This window comes from Trichoplusia ni, chromosome 16, assembly GCF_003590095.1.
Source record: "Trichoplusia ni isolate ovarian cell line Hi5 chromosome 16, tn1, whole genome shotgun sequence".
NCBI lineage: Eukaryota > Metazoa > Arthropoda > Insecta > Lepidoptera > Noctuidae > Trichoplusia > Trichoplusia ni.
The window spans coordinates 2383133-2405255 of record NC_039493.1 but is presented as its reverse complement, the minus strand read 5'-3'; the positions used below and the strand labels follow the sequence as shown (position 1 = coordinate 2405255).

At 39.3% G+C, this 22123-nt stretch overlaps 4 protein-coding genes and 1 long non-coding RNA gene across 5 annotated transcripts; 2 read left to right on the top strand and 3 right to left on the bottom strand.

Annotated features, from left to right (window-relative positions):
- Nucleotides 1-1042: 1042 nt before the first annotated feature.
- Nucleotides 1043-11926, bottom strand: LOC113501764 (ATP-dependent RNA helicase DDX42). The gene is made up of 15 exons (XM_026882992.1): nucleotides 11426-11926; nucleotides 11145-11238; nucleotides 10458-10630; nucleotides 9840-10080; nucleotides 9350-9506; nucleotides 8926-9065; nucleotides 8482-8581; nucleotides 7767-7898; nucleotides 6485-6659; nucleotides 4683-4779; nucleotides 4058-4208; nucleotides 3453-3646; nucleotides 2969-3078; nucleotides 2502-2634; nucleotides 1043-2224 (listed from the first exon to the last, which is right to left on the bottom strand). Exons 1-15 carry the CDS (start codon nucleotides 11671-11673, stop codon nucleotides 2045-2047), a joined length of 2325 nt encoding a protein of 774 aa, XP_026738793.1. The 5' UTR covers nucleotides 11674-11926; the 3' UTR covers nucleotides 1043-2044.
- A 70-nt stretch (nucleotides 11927-11996) lies between these two features.
- LOC113501788 lies at nucleotides 11997-13247 on the top strand. The gene is made up of 2 exons (XR_003401315.1): nucleotides 11997-12570; nucleotides 12773-13247. It is a non-coding gene; the product is annotated as an uncharacterized LOC113501788 (long non-coding RNA).
- Nucleotides 13248-13422: 175 nt separating this feature from the next.
- LOC113501787 (partner of Y14 and mago) lies at nucleotides 13423-15398 on the bottom strand. Its single transcript, XM_026883038.1, has 3 exons — nucleotides 15255-15398; nucleotides 14606-14872; nucleotides 13423-13827 (listed from the first exon to the last, which is right to left on the bottom strand). Exons 1-3 carry the CDS (start codon nucleotides 15286-15288, stop codon nucleotides 13559-13561), a joined length of 570 nt encoding a protein of 189 aa, XP_026738839.1. The 5' UTR covers nucleotides 15289-15398; the 3' UTR covers nucleotides 13423-13558.
- Nucleotides 15399-15612: 214 nt separating this feature from the next.
- LOC113501786 (protein lin-37 homolog) lies at nucleotides 15613-18987 on the top strand. Its single transcript, XM_026883037.1, has 6 exons — nucleotides 15613-15821; nucleotides 16482-16590; nucleotides 17118-17306; nucleotides 17657-17792; nucleotides 18049-18197; nucleotides 18806-18987. Exons 1-6 carry the CDS (start codon nucleotides 15740-15742, stop codon nucleotides 18813-18815), a joined length of 675 nt encoding a protein of 224 aa, XP_026738838.1. The 5' UTR covers nucleotides 15613-15739; the 3' UTR covers nucleotides 18816-18987.
- LOC113501785 (zinc finger CCHC domain-containing protein 4) lies at nucleotides 18940-22011 on the bottom strand. The gene is made up of 6 exons (XM_026883036.1): nucleotides 21607-22011; nucleotides 21192-21436; nucleotides 20615-20818; nucleotides 20106-20313; nucleotides 19459-19791; nucleotides 18940-19076 (listed from the first exon to the last, which is right to left on the bottom strand). Exons 1-6 carry the CDS (start codon nucleotides 21898-21900, stop codon nucleotides 18981-18983), a joined length of 1380 nt encoding a protein of 459 aa, XP_026738837.1. The 5' UTR covers nucleotides 21901-22011; the 3' UTR covers nucleotides 18940-18980.
- Between the last annotated feature and the right edge of the window lie 112 nt (nucleotides 22012-22123).

The following is a 22123-nucleotide window of genomic DNA, read 5'->3' as shown; positions in this document are numbered from 1 at the left end:
CGGATTGCACATAATAACAAAAACACGCACAGTATATCAACTAATTGAAACTATAGTAACATTTTAATTTATTTCGCTTTAATATTTGTCTTACATTAAAATAAAATTTTAGTATTAAATATTGAAATGTTTTAATCATTAATTAGTAACGACACAATAACAAACTAGCAAGCTAAACAGCTACATAGGCATGCATAATATGAAACGATGGATCCTGCTATAATATACATATCATAAGATCAAGTATCATAAGAAACTTTATCGTAATGTCTTCAACCAATAATTTTATAAATCAAATTAATTTATCATTTAAAGTTCGCGATGCTTTTGTAAACAAGAAACAACCATACTGAAAACGCTGAGACTAGAATAAAAAAAAACAATTATTAACAACACAACTTAATTACAAAAACACATTAGTAAAAATAAACAATCAGTTCTACGCTAACTGCGTATCGCTCCGCTTTTAAAATCGCTTGTTTCGTGGCCCTATACTAACGTCACTTCTGAAAAAGAATTTATCTGAAGTTTAATGACGTCACTTGTCATGTCTACCTACGACCAATATGAATTACCTAGCCATTATAGGTCGTTTACATACTGCTGCTTTCAAGAACGAAACAATATATTTTTCTCTCTACATTCCAAATAGTAATGACAAGGACAGCATGACTCTTAAAGATAATTTTTAACACTGTGTCTTGTAACTTTCAAAGGAATACCGGTGACTTTTAAGTTATTTATGATGGCCGCTAAGTCGAAAGATATATTTGGGAGTTGTATGATTGATCTTGTCAAAGCTGGTTCATAGTTAAACTACGGGTCTCACTTTTTTAACTGTAATAGAATATATAGAACTTGTCCATCGCAAAACCGATTTTATTTGAAAATCGTTTTTCCCGTTATAGGTAACCAATTGTCGCTTTATTTGAACATGATTCACGAAAAATTATTCATTTAATAACGGTTTACTCACACGTACCAATCACTCTAGTTTCCGACCCAACCGGAGTCCTGAATCATGAGCTAACGCTATAAATACGCATGAATAAACCTTTATTAATTGAATAATCATGAATCCGAAAGTTATAATAATAATTAACGCATAATCTTTAGAGCGACACGTAAATACATTACAAAGGGACCATTTTAATAATGTTGCGAAATAAATATTTTTGTCAGTCCAAAGTGCCGATATACATTTTAAACATATAATGATATTCTATATTTATATAAACTATGCATATAATACTTATATAAGAAATTAATTCGTTATCAATCGCTACATATGGGTATCCTGTAAGAAAATACATTATCTATATCAATAATATACGGGAACGACATTTATATAATAATATTTAGTCTTAAATGATTTCAGCCATTAAATAGTAATTATTTAAAATATATTGGAGTGCTAAAACGATTTTTATATTACTTTATTTTTAACTCTTAAAAAACAACTGTCATTTGTCATGTTTTGGGGAAAAGGTACTTTGTTTATGGTGCTTTTACAAATCACAGAGGTTGATATATAGAATTCTAGAATACTATATTAATAATTTCAGATAAACATATTCGTGGGGCCTACTAATTTGATGCCATAGGACTAAATCACATCTTCTGGGTGTGAAATTACCCTATAAACTATTTTTTGCATATTTTTTCTTACTTTTTGTTTAGTTGGAAACTTCTCTCCAAAACACGTGACAATGACTCAATCTAACGTATCATACTGCGAGTGTTGCCCAGCATGCAGGCACGTAGCTTTAGCACGGTCACTAAACGCTACTAGCGTAAACTATTCGTATCGTTAACGTCACAATACTAAGGAATTCATATTATATCTCCATGCCATTCTATATGCCGTTTGTCCCAAATATTTTTTCTTCATTTCTTTCAAAACAATTTGGTTATTTCTGTCTGTCAAGTAAATTCGTTTTATTTTTGGCCAAGTATAGAGAACTTATCTTATATTCATAAAGGCGTTAACAAATCACGTTGACGATACGAGTGTGGTAAGTCTGTGTATGTTCCTCTGTCTCTCTTACTCCCAGCGACTTCTCTTGCCACTCTTTCGCACTCTCTCCGCCCTCTCCTCTCTCTCCTCCCGGGCTTGCCTCTCGTCCCGGTCCTCGCGGTCTTCTGCGAGTGCTGCGGGCGCGTTGACTCCGGGTTGGATGGCGGGCCGCGTCTGTTCCCATGAGTGGTCTGTGGATGCCGTGAACTGGGGGAGAAAAATAAGAGTAAGAAAAAGTTTAAACTGCATTGTACATAAACAGTCTCAAAACTACAAATAAGCCTATAAAAATATACTCAAAACATAGTTTCCTAGACCCCCAATGACAGCACTTTTAGTGACCTTGTACAGATCGTAAGACACTCCAGGAGGTTCATAAGTTTCTGAAGCATACTGCTTCATAATATAGTATTCCCAAGCCGTCAAGATATAAAAGTCAGCTTATGTTGGCATCACAGCCAAGCGAAAAAATGTTTATTTATACCTGGTTATATTGTGAGCGGAAAGCGGCCTTCAGCGAGGCCAGTCTGTCAGTAGCGGGGCCGGGCGCGCGCTCGCCCACGGCCAGGCCGGGGACCTCCTCCTGCGGGGCCGGCAGCCCGGGCCGCTCCTTGTACCTGTATGCACAACAAGTATTCACTACATATACTCTACTGCGCTACTTGTGACCGCGTGTTTGGTTTCGCAATTCATATAGGCACGTGCACATGATCGAAACCAGGCAGCCAGTGTATGCCAGGGTGTCGCCGTCGACGGAAACTTCTAGGAGGACATCATCATCATCATCATCATCGTCTTCATCACATAAATATACAACATTAGTCAACAAGTCCCAATCATGTGAAATGAAATAATTAATTCTGCAAGTGGGATAAATCATCATCATATTTTTGCGAACGCTGGATGTCTTAGATAATTTGTATGTATAAATATGTTTTTATTCATTCTTACCCTAGACCACAGCCTCCGACATTCAAGTTTTTCCCCTTGCCCTTCTTGAAGCGAGACTTTCGGAACCAAGCCGACTGCATCGCCAAGTGCATGAGCTCTTCAGGCACTTCCTGCGTAAAGGAAATAGAAAGTGGAATAAACAACAAACGTAATAGATGAATCCAAAAGACAGTTACATATACACTGACTAGCAAATCTAGAAAACTTTGCTTTGCCATATAAAAAATAGGGGGTAATCGTAGAGGGTTGAAAATTTGGTTGCTCCACCCTTAACATTTAGAGGTATGTAAAATAGATGTCTAACCTAACCTAACCTAACCAATACACACAAAAAATCGGGAGAATCGGTCGGAGGACCGTTACGGAGGACTTCAATCAAATACACGTGTAAAACGATGATTTCATATAAAAACCTGTGTTGAAAATTCAAGATCTTTTCTTATACAAATGGCCACATTTTGTGCAATTAATAAATGTTTGTGACCTGCTGCACCCCCTCGAGGTTCCTGAGCAGATGCCCGGCGAAGTCCTTGTCGCGCGCGCGGTCGAGCAGCGTGTAGGCGTCGCCGCGGACGCCGGCGCGGCCCGTGCGGCCCACGCGGTGCGTGTGCGTGTCGATGTCGCGCGCCACCGTGTAGTTCACCACCGTGCGGATGTGCGGGATGTCCAGACCACGGGCTGGCGGAAAGTGACACGCGTAAAAGTCATGTTTAGTCCACTGACAGTTTTAAAGAATCTACTTACAAGAAAATATTTATTTATTTATTTTCAAGGAAGAGTTACACAGACTAATGACATCTTTAGATCGTAACTGTAGTTTAAGAAATTGCATAATGATCAGCGTGAAGTTTAGCACATTACCTTATATAAACCAAATTTAAAATAAATAAGCTGTTGTACGGTACCTAACCATGAGTCACGAAATCAAGATGATAATCAACTTTTCTAACTAATAATGACGTTTTTAGCCTACACAACAATTATGGATAATGCATCGTCATAATAGACTAGGGACCTTAAGTAAGTTTATAGTTTTGGACCAATTCAAGTTTGTTTTTTTATAATAGACAATCAGAAAGGCTAGCGTACCTGCAACATCAGTGGCGACTAGTATATTATTCTCGTTCCGTTTGAACGCTGTGATGACCTTATTCCTGTCGGCCTGCTCCATGTCACCGTGCAGTAGTAACGCATCGTACTGCTGCACGCCCAGGTTAGCTGCCGTCTGCTCTGCTTCTAGCTGATGGAGTAACATTACAACTAGTGAGGTTATTTTGTTTATCAATACGACTTCAATTTTGAAGTGGGACAGAAACAGGTAGAAAAAAGACCGAGTATCGAAAACGCTTGTTGCCATAGACATTCGGAAGATAACTGTATAATAGGCTGTTTGACAAAAAAAAACCGTTTAGTCCGTCAGGCAGATAATTTTATTTCTCTTTTACCTTGTAATCAAAAAATGAAGGGGACGCAGTGATTTAAAGTATCTTGTGACGTCACTTAAAAGTATTTTGAAAATCTGTGTGACGGACGTAACAGCTTTACTTTATTAGATGTTGTCAAATACCCTATAATACGCAAATAACATTATTTGTTCCGGGGTTTTTAATGATATAAGTACGCAATATATCATAACTCTACTTTAAGACACATTATACGTACAAGTAACATTGAACTTTGAGATTAGAATAGAGATTTATAAACACATACACACCTTTTTAGTGACGAAAATCAACACACTGCCTGCTGAGAGGAACTCGACCAGGTGACGCAGTAACCACGGCCATTTGTCCTCGGGTTTGTTGAATATTCTGTGGAATTCAGTCAATATGTGAAACTAGATCTTATGTATATGCGTAAGTAAAAAAAAACTGGTTTTTCTTTTTAAGAAGGTCTTAAACAGTTAATGAAACGTAGTTATGGTACAGAAAGAATCGAGATTATCGACATTTATTGGTCGTTTTGTTGGCTGTGGTCTTCCTAGCTGTATGCATGCTTTGTGTTGTTGTGCAAAGGTTGTTTAGTTGGAAAAAATAAATTAATAATTTTTTATCTTGTTGTCAATGGAAAGGCAATGTGCTATGCTGTGGAGTTTGTAGCGCCGTTTCTTCTTGCTTGTCTGTTGCGCCGGTCTTGCGAAGTTCTCTTTCAGAGCTAGAGCGCTAAAAGAGACGTAGTACATACATACGTAGGAAACGGTGAAGGGTGGGTGAATCAGGGAGCTGTGCATTGTTGACTTTGATTTCCGAAAAGTACTACTTAGTAGCCTGGGAGCAGCAGCGCCTGTGTGTGTGACACCGGACGTGCTGCGCCACGAGCTGGCTGGCCTCCCCGGCGGCGCCGTGCTGCACGCGCCGGGAGCAGCAGCGCCTGTGTGTGTGTTACCGGACGTGCTGCGCCACGAGCTGGCTGGCCTCCCCGGCGGCGCCGTGCTGCACGCGCCGGGAGCAGCAGCGCCTGTGTGTGTGTTACCGGACGTGCTGCGCCACGAGCTGGCTGGCCTCCCCGGCGGCGCCGTGCTGCACGCGCCGGGAGCAGCAGCGCCTGTGTGTGTGTTACCGGACGTGCTGCGCCACGAGCTGGCTGGCCTCCCCGGCGGCGCCGTGCTGCACGCGCCGGGAGCAGCAGCGCCTGTGTGTGTGTTACCGGACGTGCTGCGCCACGAGCTGGCTGGCCTCCCCGGCGGCGCCGTGCTGCACGCGCCGGGAGCAGCAGCGCCTGTGTGTGTGTTACCGGACGTGCTGCGCCACGAGCTGGCTGGCCTCCCCGGCGGCGCCGTGCTGCACGCGCCGGGAGCAGCAGCGCCTGTGTGTGTGTTACCGGACGTGCTGCGCCACGAGCTGGCTGGCCTCCCCGGCGGCGCCGTGCTGCACGCGCCGGGAGCAGCAGCGCCTGTGTGTGTGTTACCGGACGTGCTGCGCCACGAGCTGGCTGGCCTCCCCGGCGGCGCCGTGCTGCACGCGCCGGGAGCAGCAGCGCCTGTGTGTGTGTTACCGGACGTGCTGCGCCACGAGCTGGCTGGCCTCCCCGGCGGCGCCGTGCTGCACGCGCCGGGAGCAGCAGCGCCTGTGTGTGTGTTACCGGACGTGCTGCGCCACGAGCTGGCTGGCCTCCCCGGCGGCGCCGTGCTGCACGCGCCGGGAGCAGCAGCGCCTGTGTGTGTGTTACCGGACGTGCTGCGCCACGAGCTGGCTGGCCTCCCCGGCGGCGCCGTGCTGCACGCGCCGGGAGCAGCAGCGCCTGTGTGTGTGTTACCGGACGTGCTGCGCCACGAGCTGGCTGGCCTCCCCGGCGGCGCCGTGCTGCACGCGCCGGGAGCAGCAGCGCCTGTGTGTGTGACACCGGACGTGCTGCGCCACGAGCTGGCTGGCCTCCCCGGCGGCGCCGTGCTGCACGCGCCGGGAGCAGCAGCGCCTGTGTGTGTGTTACCGGACGTGCTGCGCCACGAGCTGGCTGGCCTCCCCGGCGGCGCCGTGCTGCACGCGCCGGGAGCAGCAGCGCCTGTGTGTGTGTTACCGGACGTGCTGCGCCACGAGCTGGCTGGCCTCCCCGGCGGCGCCGTGCTGCACGCGCACGGGGTCGTGCAGCGCGTCGCGCGCGAGCCGCTCCACGCGCCGCGGGAACGTCGCCGAGAACAGCAGCGCCTGCCGCTCCGGCCGCACGTGGCTGCACAGCGACCGCACCTGCGGCTCTGCGGAGACACGCAACACCGGTTATGATACATACGGCCAGCTCATTACTTCCCGAGATGTCAAAATGTGGGCCAAACGCGTCCCTAGCATTAGAATGCCAGGGACACCTATGACCCGCGTATATAGTAATAATCCGCGTTTTTAGTTAAAACCTTAAATTTCAAAGCATATTTTTTTAAGTAACGGCAGCCGCAATGAGTAATTTAATCCTTGTATAGCGGTGAATTTCACGATCATTTAAGTCGCATGCAGAAAGACACCCAGACTCAGGACAAGCACTCGAGGATCGGTCTGAGGGTCCAGTCATCGGTCGCAGACAAAGTTAAAATTAAAAATATTTTGTCGACGAGCGGCACCAGGCGGCACTTCAATTCGATGTCTATATAATAATTTATGCAGGTGACAGATTCGTAGCCATGCAACAATATCTACGTATGTGTTCGTATAAATATCTGTGACACAAAGTCAAAATTATGCACACTACTACAACATTGGATTGATAAGTACTTGGGCTGGGAGGGTAAGTACTTAGGGTTTGGATGGTAAGTACTTGGGGTTGGATGGTAAGTACTTGGGGTTGGATGGTAAGTACTTGGGGTTGGATGGTAAGTACTTGGTATTGGATGGTAAGTACTTGGGGTTGGATGGTAAGTACTTGGGGTTGGATGGTAAGTACTTGGGGTTGGATGGTAAGTACTTGGTATTGGATGGTAAGTACTTGGTATTGGATGGAATGTACATGGTATTGGATGGTAAGTACTTGAGGTTGGATGGTAAGTACTTGGTATTTGATGGTAAGTAGTTTTCTTGAGATATAAATACCTAATAATATATAAATATTTATAGTTGCATGTAGATGCATGTAAGTACCATGAAAGTATATGAAGGTGGTACCAGTAGAGCAGGTAGCAGTATTAAATGAGGGTGTACCATTGTTAGGTAGTGGATCGAAGGTTTTTAACTTACTTTATTTAAGTTTACATCAGAGTAATAAATTGGATTGTAAACTGTGAACGTTGATCAAGCACTGTGTGTCTAAATTTCTGTTTTTTTTCACCCTGCCCTTTTTAAAAACTCTGTGTACGCTATTGGTGTCCAATACTCACCGAAACCCATGTCAAACATCCTGTCAGCCTCGTCCAGCACCAAGTATGTGACGCGGTTGAGATTGGTGGCCTTGCACTTGACCAGGTCTATCACACGCCCTGGAGTACCCACTATGATCTCAGCACCACCACCTACGAGACAAATCGAAGATAGAAATATAATATACAAAAAAAAATATTTTCTCTTTATTGGAGATAGCGTAAGCGTAGCGAAAAGGTCGTGGCTAAACTACAACTGAACAAGTTGATCAATTACAGGTTAAGCTATACTTGATACGGTCGGTCGGTGGATGGTTAACCATGTGTGTCATAACAAGTTCTTCTGTGTTTTGGGAGGAATGTTAAATTGTGGGTCGCAGCTGTTATTTTGTCTTTGACAGTCGTTATGAGTAGTCAGAAGCTAGAAAGTCTGACAACCAGTCTTACTAAGGGGTATCGTGTTGCCACGGTTACTGGGTTGTGGAGGTCAGATAGGCAGTCGCTCCCTGTACAACACTGGTACTCAGCTGTAACGTGTTAGACTAGAAGCCGACCCCAACATAGTTGGGAAAAGGCTAGGTTGGGATAGCATGAATTGGTTGTTGCACAGTTGCAGTTTGATTGAAAGAGCATTTATGACAAAGCAATGGGGTTCATATCTACTATAACAAATAAATTGAAAACAAGACTAGTGTCAATGTTATGATAGCTATCTCTAGAATAATAGATGTAATACCTTCTAAAGCTTTGACCTGCTCCCACTTGGAGCCGCCACCGTAGCAGCAGACGCACCTGATGTTGTACACCTTGCCGAAACGTTTCGCTTCCATGTAAATCTATGCAATGACGATATTTCATTATACATGTGTCGAGAATTCTTTAATGATATGGATTTAGGTTTAACGTTGACAGTTTATTGCATAGACCTTTAAATCTTTCGTTTTAAAGGTCTATGCAGGTCTATGCAGTTAATTGGCTAAACCATATGCTCATTTTGCAAAAAGACTTGTACTCGAAAAATTACCATATTATTTACGTTAAAGTTTGTTGAAAATGACGCTTGACGCACTTACGACAAGTAATTAGTTGTAAGTGTGTAGTTTTTTTTGTTGACCGACATCTTTGTATTCTGTTTCAAACTGACAGAGAAACTATCCCCATCATAATAACATGTGTATACCTGTTGCGCCAACTCCCTGGTGGGCGCTAGGATGAGGCCTATGGGTCCGTCTCCGGGCGCGAGCTCCTTCTGGTCCATGATGTGCACCAGCAGCGGCCACAGGAACGCGGCCGTCTTGCCCGAGCCCGTGCGCGCGATACCTGACCAGGAGGACACGGATATAGAACACAGCGTGATACAGTGATGGGAGATTTAGTCGTTATTATGTTTATGCCGTCCTGTAGATGAATGACAAAAAACGGTACCTTTATAAATTCTGTCTGCCTATTTGTCCGTATTTTGATTAAGTATTGAGCCACTTAATATGTGGCTGGTATGGCTGTGTATGTATATGCTGGCCTTCTACTATCAATTTTGTTGTTAAACTGTTTCCGTCCCATGGTAAGACCTTAGCTACTTATTTTAACAGTATTGTAGTGCATACCTATGAGGTCCCTGCCGGACAGGGCGGCGGGCACTCCGGCCGCCTGCACGGGCGTGGGCTGCGTGTACTCGGAGCGGCGGATGGCGCGCATCAGCTGCTCGTCAAAGCCCAGGTGCGCGAAGCTGCTCACCGGCCGCGGCGGGTCCGGGCCCGAGATCTGACATGTACAAGTATTTTTAATTTTATTATATTGGCACACAGTCACAAGGGTCGTGGGTCTTTGATGCTGCTGCTGTTAGTAATTTTGTAGTACTATGCCATAAATTCGTAAGATTATGTACAGTGTGATAAAAAAATATAAAACAGAGTTCAGGTTTTGGATTGTTTCCTTCAAGTTTGATATGAAAACTCCATAGTCTGAATTTGTACTCCAAAAAGTATTGAAGAGAACTGTAAGTGAGAACTTTTAGGAAGTACTACTCCTGCAACAAAAGTTTTCATTTACGAAAACTCTCGAAACAACTGAACACTGAACAAAATGACTACCCACCTTTACACCTAAATTCTTCTTTAGCTCCTCAACCTGCTGTGGAGTGAGGTTCTCTATATCTTCATGTGGCGTGTAGAAGTTCTTCTCAAAGGGCTCGTACGTGATCTCCGAGTGATCTATAGGCGGTAGTGGGTCAATAAACTTCTTCTTTGGTGGCGGAATGGGGTTGCCATCCTCGTCGTATTCTATTTCCACATCAGAGCCATCGTCGCCGTTATTTAGAGGATTTTCTTCCATATATCTGCAAAACATTACTTATTATTAGAAAAAGATCTTCTGTTGGGTCTGAAACTAATGTGGCAATCCAAATAAAACGACTCCCGCAGCATGTAATTTAATTTAATCCTTGTGTCGCGGGGGTTTCACAAACATTCAATTCACTTTCACAAGACACTTAGACTCAGGAAAACCAGGAGTTAATCACTCAAATTCTTGTGTTACGCGGGGATCGAAACCGCGAAACATCGCGCACAGTGGGTTTGGCGTGGCGACACTCGGCTAACCATGCAGTCGTAATAATTATGAATCTCCCTCACAAAAGTTATGATAAAAACAATATTGATGACAAAGTCAGTCAACTAGCTCTATTCATGTTTTTATAACTGCATGTAGCCTTACTTATAATAGCTCTCTTCATCATCCATCTCATCAATGTCCCCTCGAGTCCCTCTCCCGCTGTCGCCCTTGCCGCTGGCCGCATTCTCCTTACTGGCCACCAGGTCCTTTGCTGCCTGCTGCTCCAGGCCCGCCATGTACGCGTCTAGGGGATCCTCTTCATCATCATCTTCAGGCTGTTGAGATCATAAGGCTAGTGTAGCTGAGAGATTAAGTGTTAAACATTAAATCATTACATGTTGATGTATCAGATCAGTATGTAGTAAAGCCAAATACTTTATTTCCAATCTATTTATTTATTACATAGCTAATATATAGTTTATAAAACATAAGATATGCAAGGGATATTTAATAGGAAATCTCTTCCAACAGAAAGACAATCCAAGAAATGGTTGGAAGTGATGGTGGGAACTTAGTAAAAATAATAATTTAAATAATTACAATAATAAATGACCATTTATTTAACATTAATGTATGTGTGTAAATAACAGAACTCTTCTATACAAGACCTGCCTGGACCAATTAGAAAGGAATTTGTATCATACATATGACTTCTTATATTAAATAAAATAATGTTCTTTCTGTACGAGGTTGTGGTCAGTATAATATATTCAGAAAAAAGAATACTCATTTTAGTTACAGATTAAATTGATTTGCACATAACAATATTAAGTATGCCATAAGTTTTACCTTGGAGCTAGACGCAGCTTCATATGTTGGGCTTCCAGGAGCTGGGATATAGGCCAGGGCTGGTGTAGGCGGCTCATCATCTTCATCAAAATATCTAAAATTGATTGAGAATGCTATGTCAGTGTCCTAGTTGGAAAATTTAAGTTAGAATAAAGCAATAAATCCAATACATAACCTATTGGACTAATCAATTATAGTTTTTATAAACTAGGAGACACATAGAAACCAATTAACTATCTATATATCCATAGGCATATTATTATCTAATGAGCTGTACTCACTCATCCTCTGTCTTGGATCGTTTCTTGCCCAGCGAGCCCCAGTTCCCGGTGACGGCGTTTTGTGTGATGGAGCTCATGGTGGAGTAGCCCTGCTTCGACAGCCCCGTCGTCGGCGGCGGCACGGCATGCATCGGCGTCGTCGGCGGAGGCACCGCGTGAAGCGACACGTTCGACGGATTGCGCTTCGGCATCGTGAAACCAGCGAACCCAAACCCCTTACTACCACTTCCGCCCGAATTATAACTCATTTTGAGTATCTAAAGACCCTTAAATAACAATATAAACACCCCGCAGGGAATCTATTTTCATTACAATTATAAGGTTAGTAATCAATATTTACAACAGATCGTCGTAAATATTAGTATATTGATAGATGTCACGCGCTGCTAATGCTCATATTATTTGGTGAAGTATTTATTCAGTAATTTGTTAATAAAAACAATAAATTACACTCTTCAACAAGAAAACGACGGTGACAATTGTATTGACATTAATTGTTCTATGTTACTAGACCTAAAAATATTATTTCTTTTCCCAAGTTGATAGTGCCGTGGATCATACTTATTATCATTCTCCATTTCGTTTTACTTCATACTATTAGCAAAAAATATTAAATTTTTTGTTTGTCTTAGTAATTTTAGCCTAATTTAAATATTAGTTGATGAACTTCCAATAGATTAGAATACAATGAATTCTCTCAACTCACAATATTTACATATTTACGCAAATTTTTAATAATCATTTTGATTGATCATTTTGTACCCTGCCAGGCAGCAAAAATTTAGGCGATGTGTTTTTATTCGTTTGCTTCTCCCTATTTTTGATTTGTTGTGACAACCCACGTGACAATTGAAATCCGACTCTGACTGACATGACGTGACAATAAAAAATACAACACAATAGTCATTACCTCCTATTACTACGAAACTAATAGAAAACTTTAAAAATGTATTTCAAATTGTGTGTTTTCCTCTTTACGTTGCTGAGTGTAACTAGGGTGGAAGCGTCGCAAGGATACGATTTCGGCGACTTTTTAGCAACAGTTATAGGACTTGGTATTGCTGGTATAGGAATCCTTGCATGTTTGGGCAAATACGCAAGACAGCAAGCAAGAAATGAATTTATTTAAAATGTTCTGATGTCGGGTGAGTCTATCATTTATTGCGTTTTATTTTATACGTCTGTTCGAACGAGTTTCAAATTGTGAAATCATCATAATTTAGAAACTGGTTATTGCGTCCTTGTGAGCGCGATAAACATTTGTTAGAGTGCCTCATTAAGTTGTCTAATCCATCTATTATTCGAGCTCATTAACCAATTTTTCAATATATTATGTTTGCTTTCCAGGGTGTGGAGCATGGATATCAAAAGACAAGATAAAATAAAACAATGGAAACGCGGCTGTTCAAACAAAAGTAGCATGAACACATTTCGGCTATGATTATAATTAATATTCTGTATAATTATGTCTGACAAGAAAAAAACATATTTTTGCACTGTAATCAATCCTAAATATGTAAAATAAGTAACTAGTAACTTTAGCTATAAGGATATTTTTTGTATAAATGTAAGTCTGTTTTCAGATAACATTTTGTACTACAATGTATAATAGTAATACATTTGACCTTCCAATAATCTATTGAAAATCATTTTCAAGAATCCAATACTTTATGGTATTTTCAGATCTGAAAACATATTCCTTATAATGTTATGTGATATCTATTTATATGACCAAAATATTATGCTTATGTGTTTAGATCATTTTCTTCCTTTCTATTTGTTAACTTTCTAGATATTATTAAATATTTCTTTTATAATGTGATAAGTTGTGTTCCTTTATATCCTGTTTTTCTTTTTAATCTAAACTAGGATTTAAATGCTGTGATAGGTAATCAAATTTTTACATAATGATTTGGATGAAATCTTTAATTGTGTACCATAATCAGAAGTCAGATACTGATCTAAGAGGATAAAGGCTATAAACAAATACAGTTAAATTATTTTGTAAATAATTTATATTAAAAAAAGAAATTTTCATCAATTTGCACTCACACAGAGAACACATTCATTCATGCAAACCATAGACATGATTCCATAGTTTCTTTTAAAAGGTTAAATTCAATTTGGTATAACTTATTCACTACTCTTCTCTAAAAGTTCAATTTCGTTAAGAATGTCATTTTTCTTGGACATCTTTTCTTTTTGGTCCTTGTCAGGATTTTTGAGGGTGCCACACTTTATCTTCTCCTCAAGGGTTTCAATGTCTCTGAGTTTCTTTCTTAAATTCTTAAGGCGTTTGGCAGGGTCTGTGGCTGCATTGCTAGGGGTCACTGGAGGTGGGCTTGTGAAATTTGGTTCTGTTATCTCACATTTGGCAAGTTTTTCAGCTGCATCATCAGCTCCTGAAAAGACTATGAGTTTGAAAGATAGTACTTATCTAATTAAATGTATGAATTATTATACAAATTATGATTCCAAATAGGATGTTCTTAATGCCACTATCTCAATACATTATAGTTCCATGCATAACCTGAGAATTGCAATGGAAAAAGATATTACATAAAAGATTCTTTAAAACAATTTTAATTATCAAACAACAAAACAAAAGTACCTCATTAGTGTTATAACTTTCTTCAACTTAGTAAAAATGAAAGTGCATTAATTATAATTCAAGGCATAAGTTACATAAATGTACAGTCTCAGAATTATAATGATCACAATATTTAATTATACTGGGCTAGTGATTATTTAGTTATTACAGATATGATTTGTTTTAACAACATGAATTCATAACTTTTTAATTTTATAAAAGTAAAAGTTAATATATTTTTTATTGGAATATAATAATGAATTGCCTGAAGTATTTGAATAATTACACTAATTTCATTTACATACTCTGTAGATATTTGTTCATGATATAAGTATATTTTAAGAATCAAGAGAATATTTATTTTTTAAACATTGGTACATTAAGTGCTGGTGTTAATATATGTAGAAATACATTGAAATTACATAAATTATTTTTAGAAAAACAAAAAATGTATACATTATACATGTGTTTTTTTTTTTAAATAAAGTGAATTTTATTGATTTTAGACTTAATTTAACACCATGTTTTTTTCAATACAGGTGACAAACTTGGACTTTTTATACTCAAAAGTAAAAAAAAAATCAACTCACCAGACTTCTTTTTCTTCTTCTTCTTGTCCACATTAATAAGCATGCCAGGGATGGGCTGTATGGCACCGTGGTTCTTCTTCTTCTGTGCTTCAGCTACGATTTCTGGGGTCAGACCTACAGGCAGCCCTGTGCTCTGCCGGGCTTTGAACTGTTTCCCCTTACTCTCATACAGCGGAACCTCTTCCTGGGGGACATACCCATCCTTGACTCTCCGCGGCTTGCGCCAGGTGCCGTCGGGACGTTGCGTTGCAGGGATGAATTTACACCCTGGAAAACCCAATGCTACTTCAGTAAGGCAATAAGGTCAGTGAACTCAAGAGGGTTAGTTTTTCTACAACTTATTATGTCACGGCTGATCGCTTCACTATTACTCAGAATAAGAGGTATGGACACACACCAGCGAGTCTTGCAGCCACTCAATGTCACTAATAAGCAAACAAGAATTTTTTAATTGAAACGAAATTTTACAATTTATCACTTAGAAACTTCTTAAATCCCACTTTCACTTGGTCAGCAGCTATTTTACGACAGCCAGAAAATATGGAAAGTCAAGACATCTGACAAATATTATCACGCACAAAAATGAAGTAAAATTTCTAATTAAATAAACAAACGCCGTGGTCACAATAAAAACAATGGCGATGCTTACCTTCAGCATCAAGCTCATACGCAGTTGTAGCCATTATAAATCATTGATTCCCAATGACGAGTTTATGTTAATTAAAAACACTACAATCTGGTGCCTTGCGAAATTCTCGTCTTGCTATTTTCATACATATCAAACTATTTTGACAAATTGACACAAAGAAGACTCTATTTTTTCTTAAAAAATATACCGTCTTGAATGTCGAGTCTTTTAAGTGGTAATAAGACAAATGAAAACTGGATTTTGCAGCCATAGACTGAAAGAGAGATGCGGCAACGGTCTAGTATTGCCATTCAATTATTGTAGATTGTTTTGTAGAAAAAACCGGTATTTAGTTATATTTTAAACATCACTACAGTTTATTCATAATTTACGAGCGAGTGAGAGTGACCCGAGCGAGTGACCAGTGACAGTGAGGCAAACAAATTCGAATTCAGTCAATTGAGTTGTTTTTGTTTTGATTACCAATTTAATTACACTAATACGCAATGCCTAAACGAAGAAGATTATTCACTCCATTAAAAAATAGATCAAAATCAAACCTAACTCGGGAAAGCAATGATGCTAGAGGTAAAATGAACAAATACTTTCTATTTATTCACTATTGAATAATAAATAATTTAAAATGAGTGTGATTTAATAGTTCACGAGTTATGTTTTAAGAAAGTAAAACAAGAATAAGTGAGCTATATATCAACTTACATTTTCTTTATAAAAATCAATATTTTTCCAATAAAACAAGGTCTTTGTGTATCGAAAGTAGCCACGTAAGGAAGTTATATTCGGGTCTTATATCACACTTTCGTAATGTTAGAATAATGTGATACCCGAGGCCAAACAACAAAGGAACGTCCAAAGGAAATTTAAAAGCTTAAAAATCAATAAACTCCTTTGTTACCCAAACTTGCATGGCAACCAACTTTATAGATTTTACTCAACTTCTAAATTCAAGAGTTAGATAATAAACTATGTTCAAGTTAGTAAACTTTTATTATCTCTCTATATTTACAAATCATAAACCTATTTAGTACAGTGGTGACTTTGCATCAGGTGAAATAATATTGTGCCCTGGAATAGACTTTTGTTCTTAATTGTGTGCATAATTAAGTAACAAACTAGTTTACAACAGGATCTCTTACCAACATAATAATATATAAATATGAGAACAATGTGTTGTAAGCCAACTTATTATTGCAGAGTAAAATATTTTGGTACTTATTAATGTTTCAGAAGTGGCCACAGCTCGGGGGAGACTCAAGGGGGCCCTCATGGATGTCCTAGAACCAGCAGCAGATGACTCTGATGCTTCCTCTGATAACAACACAGAGAAGAGAGAAAGGTATTGCATGTATTATTATTAATTTACTTACTATCTATACTTAAATTGGCCTCCTAATTGAATCCTTACCTTTAGTGCTGAGGGCTATGACCTCCTATTCACTGCGCTTTTTACTTTTTGTATTGTAGTACTATAACTTGATTAAAAGTTGTGCAGTGTTTTTTAAGTCTTTTTGTCTAAAAAAATACTTGTCAAAATATCTTAATTTTTACTTTATTCTGATTCTTACCTGCATAATTGGCCATATCCTACAGTATAAGAAAGTATGTTACTGTGTAGTAATTTACCTTCTGAGAGAGCCACAACCATTGTATTAGCTAATTAGGAATAAACTAGTTAAATAACAATTTTTACCTCAGATAATTTTAATGTCCAAGAGTAATTGGACATTAAAATGCAATTGTTACTAAGTATATTAAAAGACATTTATACATAGTGGCAAAAAAACACTTAGTAAATATTGATTCAAGATCAATAAAAAATATTATTACAATCACAATCTGATTTCTTTTTTCCCTACTTTCCAGCCATGAACCAAAATCAGAAGATGAAGACAAATCATACAGGAGGAAGTGGTCTCCAAACCGTCAGTCCTACGTGTTGAAGCTGTTCGACCGGAGCGTGGACCTCTCGCAGTTTAAGGAGGATACGCCACTGTATCCCATCTGTAGGGCTTGGATTGCTAACCAACCTAGAGCCAATTATCGCGAGTTTGGGTAAGAGTTCAAGTATTGTTTTAATAATGAAACTAATAACATAAAAGCGAAGTAAGGATGGATAAATGTTTTTACTTGTTGTTAGTCTTTCACGCAAAAACTTATGTAACTTACTGAACAGTGGGACGAAGACTTTGTCCGTATTTTATGTTAACGAGGGATCATTTTCGATTTATAGCGAGCAGGCCCGCGGACTATATATGAGTGTTATATAATATCAATCCTTGTCTTCAGATTTAGAGTACACGTAAATCCATGCCCTACGTGAGAACTATATCATCACCATTATTGCCGTGGTGCCGCAGAACCATTTTTTATTTCATTATTTATTTTTTTATTTTTCTTTGCAGTAAAAAGCAAGCACCGCCGCTGGTTTGCTTGGACAGCGTGGAACTGCCAGTGCCTGAGGGCTCTTCTGTATCGAAGATACCACCGCTGTTACCAGAACAGCTGAAGGCCAGCAAAAATAATATCAACCTGAATTATGTAAGTCTGATTTGTCCATCTATAGGCAAATTTAAATACAATTAAGTTTATTATAGTTAATGGAAAAGTAGTCGTGACTTCCGAACATAACTCTCGTCAGACAAAGTATGATTGTGATATAGACTTAGATCATTTGTAGATTTCAAAAAGTTGTAGTAGGATCCCAAATAGCAGTCACTTTCGAAGCATCGAGAAATTAATCAGTAGCCCAGAACATTAAAACTCCATAACTTGCAAAAATTGTTACATCACTTAGCGAGAGGCGCCACCCCCGAGCCGCGAGCAGCTGCTAGCATCCCACTCGGCGCGGTGGCAGAATGTGCGACAAGCCTGGCTATATCAGGCGGCGAAGGTAGAGGCGCAATACGATGCCACACAACAGATCCTAAACAAAATCAATGTCAAGTATGTATGAGCTAAGCTGTTGGTAATCCATTGAAATCATCTCATCTTTAGGGTATGCGCAGACGAGGGATTTTTGTCCGCGGACAAAAGTACGCAAGAGCCCCTCGAAAGCAATAGCACTCTTGTGACTAGGCGAAGCAACGCACACGGGCCTTTAGTCCGCGTTGTGCGCTCGAACAAATGATTGCACGCCGTGTGCGTTGAGTTCGCGGTAAATCCGCGGCGAACTTTTTATTCGCGGAGCATACTTTTACTCCCCGCGGAGAAAAATCCGTCATCTGCGCAGGTTATTAAAATTACGTTAATTGCATTTCATTGTACTGTATATCATATGCTCATGTTCTAGTTGACTAAAATACGGATGAATTAAGAGGTAAGTTATCACACGCATAAACATTACTTTATAACTGCGAATTTCGTTTAATATAACTTTTAACAACTTATAAGTGTTAAAAGTACTTTGTGTCGCTTCTACAATATGTACTTCTTAAAATTGCCATAGATTGCACATAACACGACACATACTGTTTTTTTTTATTGAACTTTTATGAATACACGTAAAATGCGTTATGCGATATTATAAAAACAAAACCTTTCTTTTGTTACAGTGCCATCTGATAAAAACAATCGCGGTTACCATTTAACATTTTTGATTTATTTACAATTGTTTGTATAGACTTAATTTGATTATAGACTCAATCATGTTGATTTGACAAATATGTATATGAATGACACAAGCTAGTGTTTTAAATGCTTTATTGTAAATAATATAATGATTATCAATTATGCACTTTTTCGTTTCTTTTTATTGTTATTCCTTCCCTGTAGCTGGGGGCAGGCTGTTTTCTTGTGCCCAGTTTGTTTGCAGTTGAAACAAGACTGAAAGATAAAACAAAATGTGTTATTAGGCCTATGTCCAGCAGTGGAACTCGATAATCTAGGGAACTTCACCTCAACATAGCCATACTAACATATGTTGTGGCAGAAAAATGTACTAATCAAAACTTAATGGGATGTAACAGTAAGTATCAATTTTTTTATCCCATCCCACTAATATTATAAAGGCGAAAGTTTGTGTGTTTGTTACTTCTTCACATCAAAATGGCTAAACCGATTTTAAAGAAATTTGGTGTGGAGCTAGCTGACACCCTGGATTAACGCATAGGCTATTTATTATTACGAAAAAATATCTTATTTCCTAATCACGCGGACGAAGTTGCAGGTAACAGCTAGACTAGTACAGTATAAAATGCACCCTCACCTGACTCTCAACAACAACACCGCACTGGTGATTTCGTTCCTGAGCGCATCTCCCGCAAGCTTTGCAATGAAAGAATGTCGGCTTCACGCATCTCTTGCAAACATCACAATGTTTGTATGTCATTCCGTTCTTACTTGTACACCCGCCACATTTGTAGCAGTGATTATTTGTAGCAGACACATAGAATTTACACTTGTTACACAACTTGTAGTTGGAATCGTTTGATAAGTCAATCGTACGGAGCGGCAGGTTTGTGAAGAAACGGATCGGTGAGGCGAATTTTCTACCATCTTTCGTTCTGTTCAGGAATTTCTTGTGGTTTGTGTACTCAATCTGTAAAGTGAAATTATTTCGTTACCTTTTTTTTAAACCAAAGATGATTTACATGGAATTGAATACTTGTGTCGCGTATAATATTTCGGAACGTTTCACAAAAAAAAAACCAGACTTGAACAAGCTTTCGTGGATAGCAAAAAACACTTGCGTACGCGGGGATCAAACCCTTCACACATCGCGCATGGTGGGTTCGGCATGAATCTTGGAAATTACCGAATACTGGTACATCAGTATCTGCGACATTTTGCACAAGTAAAGTTTTCTACAAGTTCAAAATTAAGAATAATCAAATATTTGGGTAGTAAGTTTACCTGATAGTCGTGCATCTTGATTTCTGGCGCCATATTAGTAATATAGGGCTCTGAGAAGTACGGGAAAGCCCATAGAACCGGTAACAGGCCTTCGCCTGGCTTGTCTAAAACTTGCCGGTATAACTCTGTGAGCTCTTTCAGGGTTTGTACTAGTGGTTCCACACGACCGCCGAAAGGTGGATCCAATACTATACAGATGCCACCATCGCTGAAAAAATATGTGTCCTTTAATAAGCCTGCTGAACTAAATGACAAAGCATTAACTAATTTGCTCAATAATCAATTAAATACTTCACTGGTGTTAAAGCCTTGACCCTCTCTTGTGCACAATTGAGTAGAATAAAAGTGAATGTTCGCATCTTTATGATACATAATGATTGGTTAATCAAATCACTAAATAAGTAACAGTTTTAGCACTTGAATAAAGATATCATTAAAAAAGGATTTAGTGAACATAGATCAAGTGATAAGTACAATAATATAACAAAGGTTCAAATAATTATACATACCGAGAGTTCTTGAAGAATTTCTTGAGCACTTTCTCATCTTCATTTCCATTAAACATGTAATTGTTAAACATGTTGTACCACACAAACTGTTTTGGCGGCTGGAATAGGTGGTGGCGCTTATCATAGTCCAGGAGAAGGGATGTGAAGTCAGGCAGGGACTGTGCCTCTTCATGGATGGATGGAGTGCCAATACAGAGAATGTTGCTGGAATTATAAGTTATATGGTAAATTTAATTATTCTATATATACCTTTTTTTTGCTTTGTTGTTGATAAAATTTGTTTTCTGTGATGCTAGTTTAAAGTAGGGAATTTCTTAAAGTTGAACAACATTGTACTAATAATTAGTAATAATAACAGATTTAGATGTTATAAGAATATTACTGATACCAGTTTGCATATAATATGTTGCTTGTTCAAAAATTTCGGCATAGCATTGAAAGAGGAAAATCAAAAGCTTTTTATTTCAAGTAGTAGTACTTTTAGGTTTCAAGGCCCTTTCAAAATGTTACAGTGATGAGCTCTAGTTGTGCGGTTCCAAAGTATCATTGTTATGACAGGATGGAACATGATTATTACCTGATATTATTGTTTTTAAGAATTCCAAAGACTGTGCTTATGGATTTCTTGGTGAACATGTACTGAGCTTCCACGGAATCATTCTCCAACATTGGTAACCAGGTGGTGGGACGGCTAAGCTGCTCATCTGTCAATGGTGTGATGACTCTGTGATCTTTTCCATGTTTTTTCGACGATTCTGAGAGTGCGTACAATTCCTCGCAAGTGTTGCAGAAAGCACGATCTGCATAATGTCGTGATTTTATCTGTAAATTAAAATAATATGACTTATTTACAAAACTCATGCTTTGTTAAGATCGTTTGAATATTGTTGAGTGTGCAGTAACTTGCTTCCACTTCCGTCTTGTTTTAATAAGCACTCATTATATTTTGAAACAACGTTTACAAGTACATTTGGTTAAAAACAAAAACTAACCTCACTATAGTTACTCCATGCCGCCGTTTTGTCGATTTTAGGTATTAAACTATAGTACTTCTCGTTACGTTTCCTAACATTCTCTTTCTGCCAGTCTTCTTCATCTATATGCACAGTACATTCCTTGTTCCTACACGAGGCACAGGCGTAGAAGCGACCTTTTTCTGTTGAAAATAACAGAGTTGGTCCGTGCATACATAACGGATGCGAAATAACATCTTCTATTACAACTTCGACAGGTGACGTTTTTTGAGCGATGCTCTCTTTTGATTCTAGTTTCCGTTTTCTAGGCATTTTGGACAACTTTTAAACAGGAATTGAAAGTAAAGTAAGTTGCAATGTGTGAACTATAAACCGCACAACGCAACAAATCACATGTGAAAGTGACGTTTACTCTACGATCGGATCTGACAAGTGACATACTCCAAAATACAATATTGTTGATTGTCGGTTTTTTTTTAGTTTATTGGCAATAAAGACTTGTTTTTTAGCTTTTTAGGAATAGTCATCTGTGAGA